Genomic DNA, 11,458 nt, shown 5'->3' on the forward strand with positions numbered 1-11,458 from the left:
CCGGGCGCCCCTAAAAACATCTTTTAAAATGTACTGCTGAACTGGAATGAAAGATAGAATTCCATTTGGCCAAAAATGAAGTGGAAGTAGCAATCCTGGGAGATAAGCAAGCTGATTCTTGCCCTGAGGGTTCTATGAAACCCCAGCAACCATGACTTTCTGTCCAGATGGCTGCATGGAATGCGGAGCATAGGAGATTGAGCTTTCGGGTTTTCCAAGAAAAGCTCAAAAGGAGGCTCCTGCAATAAAGTGAGGTGCTGCGGGGCCCTGGGTGACTCAGTTGGTTGAGCATCCAACTTTGGCTCAGGTCATGATCTCACGCTTCGTGGGTTGGAGCCCCGCATCCGGCTCTGTGCTGACAGCTAGCTCAGAGCCTGAAGCTTGCTTTGGATTCTGTGTCTCCCTCTCTCTCTGACCCTCCCCTGTTCACACTGTCTCTCTCTCTCTCTCTCTCTCAGAAATAAATAAAACATTAAAAAAATTTTTTTTAAAGTGAGGTGCTACAAAAAGTCATGTTAGCATGAAAAGAGAAATGAAAAATAAACCCACAGATCAGAAAGGGACAACATGAACATTAGCTTGTTAGGACTTTAGCGTGGGGTGAAGGAACAAAAAAAGAACTCTCCCTTGAAAATTCATAACCGTAAGCCAGCTCTCAGGTCTAGGTTTGCAGTCTAGATCCACATTATCTATACGATCAGAATACTCTCAATCAAAGAATTTAATTCAAAGTGATTTTGGAGGGTCTCCAGTCAAGCAGGCCCCTCTCTTAAAAACACACCTTTAACTCAGGCCCCAAAGAATTCCAACATATAGAGCTCCATGGAAAATGAGCAGCTCAGTGAAATTTAGTAAAGAAACAAGGCACTGAAAGTAAGAATTGGCAGAAAAAACAGCAGAATTATATTCATAGATTTCAAACACTGAAGTTATTAGAGATTATAAATTATGCTATAAATAAAGAAATAAAAGGGAAGCTTTACGCCAGAAGCAAAGGACAATCAATTTTGAAAAAGAGTCCCCCCAAAATCTATAGATATGAAAAAAAAGAAAATTTAAAACTTCAGGGGCGGGCGCTGGGAAAAAAAAAAAACTTCAACGAATGGGTTAAAAGCAGATCGGACACAGAAAAACAAAAGATGAGTGAAATGAAATATTAAATCAAAGAAATCATCCAAAATGCAGCCTGGACACACTAATAGAAATAGTGCTAGAGATGGGGCGCTTGGGTGGCTTAGTTGGTTAAGCATCCGACTTTCGCTTAGGTCACGATCTCGCAGTTCGTGGGTTCGAGCCCCGCATCGGGCTCTGTGCTGACTGCCAGCTCAGAGCCTGGAGCCTATTTCAGAGTCTGTATCTCCCTCTCTCTCTGACCCTCCCCTGCTCACGCTGTCTCTCTCTCTCTCCTAGAAATAAATAAAAATATTTTAAAAAAATAAAAATAAAAAATAAAAAAAAGAAATAGTGCTAGAGCTATTAAGAGACATAGAGAATAGAGTGAGAAGTTCTAATTAATATCAATTGATTTCAGAAGAAGATAATGGAATGACGAAAAGGCAGTATTTGAAAAGAATTTTCCATAGTTGTTGAAAGACACCAATCTTCAGAGCCTGGAAGCCAACAGATTTCAAACATGACAGATGAAAAGAAAATTTACACCTATAAACATACTATAAAACATGAAAATACAAAAGCAAAATAAATCTCAAAAAGAGGGCAAAAAGAGATCACTTACAATGGATCTGCATGTAACACTTAAAAACAAACCACTTACAAATTATATCTGAACAAATACACAAGCCCCTAGCCATATGTGGCTGTTAAAATCAAATGGTGGGACTCCTGGGTGGCTTAGTCGATTACACATCCGACTTCGGCTCAGGTCATGATGTCATGGTTTGTGGGTTCAAGCCCTACATTCAGCTCTGTGCTGTCAGCTGAGAGCCTGGAGCCTGCTTTGTATTCTGTGTCTCCCTCTCTCTCTGATACTCCTCTGCTTGTTCTCTGTCTCTCAAAAATGAATAAATATTTTCAAAAATTTTTAGTAATAAAATAAAATTAAATGAAAATTAAAATCCAGTTCCATAGTCACACCAGTCACATTTCAAGTACTCAACAGCCACATGTGGCTAACGAATACTATACTAAATGGTGATATACAACATTTCCATCATTACAAATTATCGTAGTGGATAGTGCTAACTTAAACTGACAGCTGACTTTCACCAGCAATAAGGGAAGTTAGAAGGCAGTGGAATAATCTTTTTAATGTGCTGAAACAGAAAAATGTTCTCTTAGATTTCTACAACCAGAAAATAACCTTTCAAGAATGAGGGGAAGAGTCATTTCATACAAAAAAAAAAAAAAGTTAGTAATAATAAACTCTACCTAAAGGAAATTTTAAAGGATAAACTTTGAACAGCAAGAGAATGAATTTATACAGAAGATTTGAGAAGGAATGATAAATAAAATTATAGAAACATAGATAAATACAAGCAAATGTTTTATGAAACAGTAACATCTAATTTGTTGGAAAAGAGGAAATAGATACAACTATACACTACAAGACAGCATGTAAATTGGAAGGGGCAATTAGAATTAAAGTGTGCATAGGTCCTTATAGAAGACAGAATCCAAAAGCAAGGAAGTAAAGAAGAAACAGAAAAGGTAAGATAAAGTGGAAGCACATAAAATGGTAGAAACAAATTCAAATGTATCAATGGTGCCAACAAATATAAATGAATCAAACTCTCTTGTTAAAGGGAGGATTGGCATAATCTAGCGATATGCTATAGGCGGAAGACAGACTCCATACATAGATTGAATGTAAAAGGATAAAAAAAAGGTATCAGACAAATACTAAAAATGATGCTAGTATAGATTATGTTAATAAAAAACAGAATGATTTTTTTTGTCTTAAAATATAAAAAGTGACAGTAGATTACAATAGAAGATTCAACTTACTAGGCAACAACAAATGCTCAAAATGTTTAAGTCAAAGCTAGGCATGAATACAAAACTAGTAATTAAAGAGAACATTTTTGTGGGTTTTAATACATCTCTCTGTAATTGATATACCAGCCCAAAAAACAAGAAAACCCTACAACCTAGTAGAAAGATCAAAACAACTCTTCACAACAACTAGAGAATACACATCTTCTGTGAGCACAGGTGAAACCCTTTTGGAAATGGACTAAACGCTAAGTCATAAAGCTAGTCTCTGTAACTTTCAAAGACTACATTTTCTGACTACAATGTGATAAAGTTAGAAATCCGTAACAAAAATATAAATATTTGAAAATCTAAAACTGTTCTAGAAACTATAAAAACTTATATTACCCATCAATATGACTACATCTCAAACAATCAAAATAAGTCACAGAAGACTATATATATATCAAGAACTGCTTATATTTTAAAAAACACATTCACGGGGACAAAAGTGTAATGAAAAGCAAGGGAATGATTGACAGAAAATTTACTCTAGTGGTTATCTGTGGGTGGTGAGGGGACTGTGTGGGTCAGGTGGAGAGAAGATCTATGTGGCACTATTAATGTTTCATTTCTTGAGCTGGGACTAGAGATCTGGGTGATCATTCATAATTTTTAAATTATATGAGCCTTCTACACTTTTAGATGATAATAGAATTACAATAAAATTATGAAAAAAGAAATGTGGAGAGGGACAAAAGAATTAGGTGTAACTGTTAAAGTGGAGCTGAGAAGTCACAAGGGTGAACAAGCTGCCACCCATATCCACATTTTGTCTCTAGATTATTCAATGCTTCTGCCTGCCTCCTCCGTCAATCAATAAAAGCAAAATCCACCTTGTTCTGTGAAACTTTTAGGAAAGGAGCATTCTCTCTCATCCAAGGTCTCCCTTACATCATTCCAAGGATTTACTCCATGGTCTTATCTCTCTTTCCTGATATAGGTTATATTCCCTAACATGTCCACATTAAATCAACTTTGTAATCATTTGTCTTTATCTTTTTTATCCTACAGTGAGATGGTATCAAGAAACAGAGGGTGAGACACTGTTTTACCTGCATGTCACTTTTGGCAGCTTTCACAGCATCAAAAAGATCACTGGCTGGTGGCTCTGAGTCTTTCTGGCCATGACCACGTACCATTCGGGACCCGTTCTTTGGATGTTTGGCCACCTAGTAAATATAAAGAGATAAGGAACATCCTTAAAAAGTAAAAGTGATATTAACACTTGGTCTCATCATTATCACACAAGTAGGCTTAAGCTGCCAATTTCCTAGCATTGAGTTTGAGTTACTGAGATTTGAGATAACTGATTCTTAACATTGTTAACCTTATTATTTTCTCCTCTTTTTAAAAAAAGTCCCTTAGGCCCATTCCTATTCTCTATTCCCTAACTACCCTCTTCCCTTATTCTCTTCTCTCCAAAATTTGCCCTCTTACTTCTGTCCCTTAATGCTCTTTAAATTTTGTCCTTTCATTAAACATATCATCTGAGGCTTTTTCTAGGCTTTCTATTGCTGCTTCCCAGACCAAGTTCAAAAGCAAAACAAAACAGATTGACTCACTGGGGTTGCTCTGAGTGGTCGTTTTGCTGCTCTCTTCTTCACACTGTGTCTCTGGCTGCCTTCAAAGTCACTGCCTTCATCAGCTGACAAAGAATCACTATCCCTATGAGGGAATGTGGTTCTCCTTAGATACAACACCCCAGTCCTTATACATGAGAGTAAATGAATTAGAATTCCTTTGTCTCTAACTGTAGCCCTTTCTCTGGGAGAAAAATATATTCATATTTCCTTAAGAAGAGATGTGCTGGGGTGTCTGGCTGGCTCAGTCAGTGGGGTGTGCAGCTCTTGATCTCAACGTTGTGGGTTCAAGCCCTGTGCTGGGTGTAGAGACTACTTAAAAATAAAACCTTTAGGGGTCATCTGGGTAGCTCAGTCGGTTAAGTGACTGACTCTTCATTTTGGCTCAAGTCATGAGCTCAGAGTCATGAAATTGAGCTCTGCATCGGGCTCCATGCTGGGTGTGGAGCCTGCTAAGAATTTCTCTCTCCCTCTCCTCTGCTCACACACGTACACTTTCTCTAAATAAATTTTTTTTAAAAAAGAAGAGATTGTTTACTGTTACAGGGAGTACAGACTAAACCTTAAAGGAAAGCTTTCAGTTGAAGAAAACAGTGAAGATGAAAAATGAGAAACTGAGGTGGGTGAAGGACAACCTTTTCCTAATATTCTCTCTGAATAAGAAAATCAAATGATATTCACTTAAATAGGCAAAGGAATCACTGCTGTGGCGAAAAATCAGCATGGCCTGGGAAGCTGCACGTTACTCATATATAACTTGGACGTTAATATGTGCCTAGAGTTAAATTTCATCCCTTGAAAAAAGTTCATAATTATATTGATTAGAGTTAAGTTTATAACATAGATATAATCTTCTCCCCAACAGCAGCACTAATAGAAATGAGTCAGAGGAAGCCAATTAAAAAAATAACCAGGAGATAAATCAGATCCTGTATGAGGTTATTTTATTCCTGGAAAGATAAAAAAGATACATTATTATAACCTTCACAAAACAAGCTGGTAATAATAGATAAGGATTGACAAACCTGTTTATAAAATCCCCAAATGAAGGAACATCGTACACCAACCATACTATTTGTCAGGGAACAAATAAAGAACTCTTTACTTCTCACTCCCCCTCCTCCCCACTCCCAAGAGAGGCTGTATGTACATGCTGAACATAAAAATATATGCAAGAAAAGTTTGGACAAGTGGATGATAGATTTAGAAATGGATATATTATTTTTGATGTCTACAACATGTAGGGGGAAACCCAATTAGCTAGCAAAGCAGGAGAGAGTCACTGTTCTGAACGAGTGCATCTCTTAAGGTTTACACAGAGCCACCGGTAGAGCGGAAAGCTAACTGCACTGCAGGAGAAGGCCAGGCAACGCAACAAGTTCTCGTCGACTCCACTCACCCCTCTGCAGTCTGGTCTGAGTCCCTGTCACCACAGGGCACATTGATAGACGAACTAGAAGATGCGGACAAGCCCCTCTGTCCGCCTCCCGACGCTCTCCGCAGTGGGGAGGACACACTGCTCGGGGAGGAGGAGGACCGCAGCGTAGGCATGATGGTCCAGCTGCGGAAGGAGAGAAAAGGGCCTCTGGCCCACCACTTCTCCAGCCTCAGCTCTGCCCATCCACCCCCTTCCTTCCTGCTCTGCAACTCAGGTGTGGGGTTGGGTGCGCACAAAAAATGAGTCTTGACCTAAGGCATTGGGGGATTAGAGAAATCAAGGCTGCGGGTTTGGAGCTCAATCCAAGGCAGCAAGCATGGCGCACACCAGAGCCGCTTAAAGCAGATCCCTCTGTGCACGCGTCAGAAACATAGATTGCCTGGTGCAAAGAAGACAAGCTCGCGCGGTACAACAACAATGACCCGGTCTTTCATTTTCAGGCTAAAACCTGATTCCACGTAGACTGGAATGGGAAGCGCTTAACGATTTAGTAGCCATTTGGAACTGGAGCAGAAACGCCGAGGGAGTAAAGGAAAACTCGCGTTCTCCACTTTTCCAGCAGATAGTATCTCTGACCGACCCTGGGGTAAACGGGCGGAGAAGCTTCCTAATCGCTGACGGGAGTGACCATCAGTCTCTCGGGGCCTGGGGCTTGGGGTTCCTAACTTCTGTGGAGAAAGCCGTTGAGGCTTGGAGGAGGGCAGTTCCTCTCTCAGGGCTGGGAGTGCGGGGAGAGGGCGTATTCTTGGGTCAAAGAGGAGTCTCACTGTCTGAGCCTGGAATAGCGACGTCTGGCTGAGCAGAGATGAGGAAAGATCACTGCCTCGGCTCCCTTGGGGTTCTGTGTTCTTCACCCCGCCACCAGGACAGGCGCCGGCTGCTTCTCTTCCGGCGGTGGAAGAATCCAGAAAAACGCGGGAAGGCGCGAGGCACGTTGTGCGCAGACGCGAGCTCAACGGCCCGTCCCAGGACTGGTTATTGTCGCGATGCTTGGGCGTGTGCGAGCTCGTGTTCACCACGTTACAGTCACGCTGCTCCAGCAGCCTCGTGCGTCCTCAGCTCTTCGAGCTCTTCGGCGTGTCGCCCCGTCACGTGGGCTCGGGCGCGCTGATCGCTGGCTTTAGCCCTGCTCCACCCCGGTCCCGCCCCCGGTGCCCCCAATTTCTCCCTCCATTGGCCGGGCTTCGCACTAGACTAGTTGTAACCCCTTCACTCTGGCTTCTCAACTGCCATAGGCTGAGTTCCACCGAGGCCCCGCCCCCCGAGTANGTCTCCGCAGTTGCCGCTTGGTCCAGCTATCTTGCTCGGTGTTCAGTTTTCCGGGGTCGCGCTCTTTCTCTGGCCGGCAGAGCGGTCCCGCGGCAGAGAATCGGCTTCCCGAGTTCGGGCTGTTCTTCTTTCCTTCTTAGGACACACTTTGCCGAACCAGGGCGGCAGCAGCTATGTTCGCTCTACGATCTCTTCTGCTTTTGCTGCTGTCTCTGTGTCCCGGTCCTGGTCTTGGACCCGGGAGCGAGGCAAAGGTCACCCGGAGTTGCATTGAGACCCGACAGGTGCTGGGGGCCCGGGGATATAGCTTAAGCCTACTCCCTCCCGCAGTGATCTCAGGTGAGGACAATGAGGAAGGCTAGAGAATTAGGGGCTGGGGAGGGGGCGGTGGTGGCTCCTCCCCACTTCAAAATAACTTCTTTTCCAGAATGACCGTTATAATAATCTTTTCATGCCATTGTCATGCCAATGTTTCTTCTCCTGAACTTACTTACGAGGGTCACAATTATCCTCCTGTCCACATAATAGCTTTCTTACTCCACCCTCACGCTAGGAATCCCTCTCTAGTAATTGGCACCCCCCTCACCCCACCTCCGGTGTTTCTTTCTTCATAGCTCAGTTTGTTCTCCTCGCTATTTCTGAGTCCCTTCTAAAATAATACTTTCTTGCTTACCTAGTAACCCCACTCCCCAAAGCCCCATTCTTCCATCGATGCTGTCCCTGTACGTCCTTAGAGGCATGGGGTGTGTCAGATGTTAGAGAGGGTCACCTGAGGACACTCTGATCATTAATTTGACCCATCACTATTTGATCCCAAGACTAATAGCAGTGGACTTGGGATGGTTAAGGGGACAATAAGGAGAGGATAGTGTCAGGTGGGCATGAGGGCAGACAATAGAAAAAGAGACTAGACAGATAGAGAGAAAGGATAACTCCCCAGACAGAGGAAGAAGGAAGGAATTTCAAGATACTGCTCTCTCCCACCCCATTTTTCTATGTCTTCTCTGCCTAGGTGAGCACCTTCGTATCTGTCCCCAGGAGTACACCTGCTGTTCCAGTGAGATAGAACAGAGGCTGACTTGGGAGACCGAGGCCACCTTCAGAGGCCTGGTGGAGGAGAACGGCTCTTTCCTGGTTCACACACTGGCTGCCCGGCACAGAAAATTTGATGGTGAGAAATTGGGGTTCCCTATACCTGTCCTCACACCTCTTTTCTGTGCTCATGACCCCAGAAAATATCATGTCTCCACTCCCTAATTCATCCTCAAGGCTTCCAAACCCTGGCTTAGCCTCTCTCTTCAGCCTCCCCTCCAGGGTCTGTCCCTGCCCCCGCCCCCCACCCCCCCNTCTCTAACTTACTTATCTTTTCTCTTCTCTGCTGATCCTCATCGCTTCCTGCCTCCACCCTTTCAATTTTCCATCCTTTTCTGGCCTCACCACCTCACATCCCTTTCTCCGCATTTGCCACAGAGGTTTTTCGGGAGATGCTCTCATCATCCGAGCACTCTCTGGCCCTGCTCTTCCACCGCTCCTATGGCCACCTGTATTCCCAGCACGCCCCTGTATTCACTGGCCTGTTCTCTCGACTGCGGGACTACTATGAGAGGTCCGGTGAGGGATTAGAGGACGCTTTGGTGGATTTCTGGGCACAGCTCCTGGAGAAAATGTTCCCCCTGCTGCATCCACACCACATCTTCTCCCCCGACTACCTGTTTTGCCTCACTCGCCTCGCCTCCTCTCCTGATGACTCTCTGAAGCCTTTTGGGGAGGCACCCCGCCGCCTCCGCCTGCAGGTGAGAGGCCCCAAGGCCTGAGCTTCAGTCACCTCTGACCTGGTGACCTCTGAGCTGTGCACCACTCACTTCTAGCCCAGTGACCTCCCCCTTAATGCCCCAGTCACCCGTGATCTGGTGATCTCCCCATCCTGCATGATAGCCATCTCTGACCTGTTGACCCCTGGCTTGAGCCCCAGTCCCTTCTGCCTGATCCAAGGCTCTTTGGTCTCCGTTAACTGGGTACCCCCTCACTCTCATCTGGTGCCCTAGTTTCACACAAATCCCTGACCATTCACCTGCTCTTGGCCCGTAGTCACCTTTCTGCCAACTGTTCCTCAATCCTAATATCTTGATTTCCTCTGGTTTAACTAAACATGAATTAGATACCTAATAGTTGAGATGGACTTTCATTTGTAGTATTGCATTTAATTATCATAACTCTTTGAGGTATAAAGTAGTATCCCTATTTTATGGATAAGAAAACTAAGCCTCCCATAAGTTATAAGTTAAGGTCTTAGAGCCAGTAAATGGTAGAGCTGTGTCTCATACCCAGGTCTTCTGTCTTCCAGTTTATTGTTTGTTCTCATACATCATTCCTCTATCTCCAAGCCCTATAGAACACAATCTTTCTGTTTCTTCCCAAGCCCAGTTGCCCTTTACCCTTCTAGACTGCAATTCCTTTTAACCTGCTTCCCTGTACACCTGACACTCCTAACTACCCCAACATAACTCCACAATCCCACCCCCCTCCTCCCACCAATTGTGCCCTTGATGCACAGTCTTGTGCTCTTGGTCCCAGTCTTGCCTGAACCATGACTGACCCTGTGGTTTCTCTCACCTTCTTTCCCCTACCCCAGATAACCCGGGCCCTGGTGGCTGCCCGGGCATTTATCCAGGGCCTGGAGACCGGAAGAGATGTGGTCAGCGAAGCACTTAAGGTTAGAGGGGATCCTAGTGTGGGCAGGGTCCAGGGAGGGAGAGGCAGAAGTAAGAGAGGCCCTATGATGAAGAGTTAAGTGCCAGCTGAGAGGTCTGGGGCCTTCCTATATCAGCCCCAAGGCTCTGGAATCCAGGGTAAATCAGGAGGGAGGGAGGCCAGAGTCAAGTCTCCCTTGTGTCGTGATCCATGACCTCCTTCCATTCTCTGACTCTCTTCTGCTTTCTGATCACTCCCCCCTCCCCTGCACCCCTCCCAGCTTCTGGTGGTCATCTCCATTTGCAGCCTGAGATTGAAGTAGGGCCTCCACCACTCCCCCCAACTCCTTTTCCCCAGGACCCCTCAGTGGCTCCTCCTTCCCCTGCTACTGAAGGCCAGATTCCTGATTTGGCCTTCAAAACCCTCTCTTCACCACCCATTCTCTCCCTAACCTCATCCCCAGTCTCCTCTCTTCCCAATCACAATGAGCTCACTCTTCTTGAACCTTTTCTCAGATCCTTCTTCCTACCGTCTCTCTAATTCCATACCTTCCATAAGTTTTGAAGTCTTATCTGCTGCCACATGGGGTCAGCAACCCTAGACATTCACATTCAGCTCTCCACCGAGAGCCCAGGGAAGGTGGGGTGGAGTATGTATTTGATTTCGCTCTGTCCAACACCAAACTTGTGTAAGTGCAGCTACTGTGTTTGTGAATGACATAGTCCTGCTGTCTGCCCTCAGATGCCGTTGTCCGAAGGCTGTAGGCAGGCTGTGATGCGTCTGACCGGCTGCCCTCTTTGTCGGGGTGTCCCCTCGCTGCCACCCTGCCGGGGCTTCTGCCTCAACGTGGCCCATGGCTGTATCAGCAGCCAGGGACTGGATCCTGACTGGGGGGCCTATCTGGGTGAGGGGATTCAGGAGGGCCTGGGAGGGCTGTTTGTGTTCTGGATGCTTCGGGTGGACTGGGGAGGGAGTGTTAAACCTTATTGACTGTAGAGACTATTCTCATGTAAGTTTCCCCTCTCCAACACCTTGCTGCTTCCCTCCAAGACCCAGGTCGGGATCTGTGGGAACATCTAGTCCCTCATAGCACCCTTTATCTGTCTTCCCCTCCTTCAAGATGGTCTCCTATTGCTGTCCGAGAAGCTCCAGGGCCCTTTTTCTTTTGAGCTGGCAGCCCAGTCCATTGGGGTGAAGGTCTCAGAGGGTTTGGTGTATCTGCAAGAAAACGGTGCAGCCGTGTCAGCCCAGGTACAGGGGACAAGAGAAAGGTGGGAGTGTCAGCCTGAGGACAGGAGAAAGACAATGTGGGGGTGTCAGCTAGAATACAGGCGAGAGATGAGTGGAGGTGAGGGCTTGGGGTGGGGGACAGTGTGGGTTATCAGGGAGACTGGGGGTGTTGGGAGTGCGGACACTGTGTGGCTTTCACCGCAGGATGACTGGGAGGGGGTCTCTTCCCTGGGTGGTAGGTGTTTCGGGAATGTGG

At 45.5% G+C, this 11,458-nt stretch overlaps 2 protein-coding genes across 4 annotated transcripts in view; one reads left to right on the forward strand and one right to left on the reverse strand.

Annotated features, from left to right (window-relative positions):
- The window catches only part of STAG3 (STAG3 cohesin complex component), a 29,688-nt gene extending 22,755 nt beyond the window's left edge, over positions 1-6,933 (reverse strand). For 2 of the 3 annotated variants that reach the window (XM_077758639.1, XM_077758637.1), the window contains exons 1-4: positions 6,780-6,933; positions 5,974-6,135; positions 4,557-4,659; positions 4,047-4,163 (exon numbers count right to left, since the gene is read on the reverse strand). In XM_077758639.1, the coding sequence (XP_077614765.1) occupies positions 4,047-4,163; positions 4,557-4,659; positions 5,974-6,125 (372 nt within the window). In that variant the 5' untranslated portion in view covers positions 6,126-6,135; positions 6,780-6,933. The remainder of the gene's footprint in view (positions 1-4,046; positions 4,164-4,556; positions 4,660-5,973; positions 6,136-6,779) is intronic. The other variant, XM_077758638.1, reaches the window with a different exon arrangement.
- A 368-nt stretch (positions 6,934-7,301) lies between these two features.
- Positions 7,302-11,458, forward strand: part of GPC2 (glypican 2) — a 5,914-nt gene continuing 1,757 nt past the window's right edge. The window contains exons 1-6 of the mRNA XM_077758823.1: positions 7,302-7,620; positions 8,294-8,452; positions 8,752-9,074; positions 9,914-9,994; positions 10,714-10,876; positions 11,093-11,320. Of these exons, the coding sequence (XP_077614949.1) occupies positions 7,455-7,620; positions 8,294-8,452; positions 8,752-9,074; positions 9,914-9,994; positions 10,714-10,876; positions 11,093-11,320 (1,120 nt within the window). The 5' untranslated portion in view covers positions 7,302-7,454. The remainder of the gene's footprint in view (positions 7,621-8,293; positions 8,453-8,751; positions 9,075-9,913; positions 9,995-10,713; positions 10,877-11,092; positions 11,321-11,458) is intronic.

This window comes from Crocuta crocuta, unplaced genomic scaffold, assembly GCF_008692635.1.
Source record: "Crocuta crocuta isolate KB4526 unplaced genomic scaffold, BGI_CrCroc_1.0 scaffold273, whole genome shotgun sequence".
NCBI classification, from domain to species: Eukaryota; Metazoa; Chordata; class Mammalia; order Carnivora; family Hyaenidae; genus Crocuta; species Crocuta crocuta.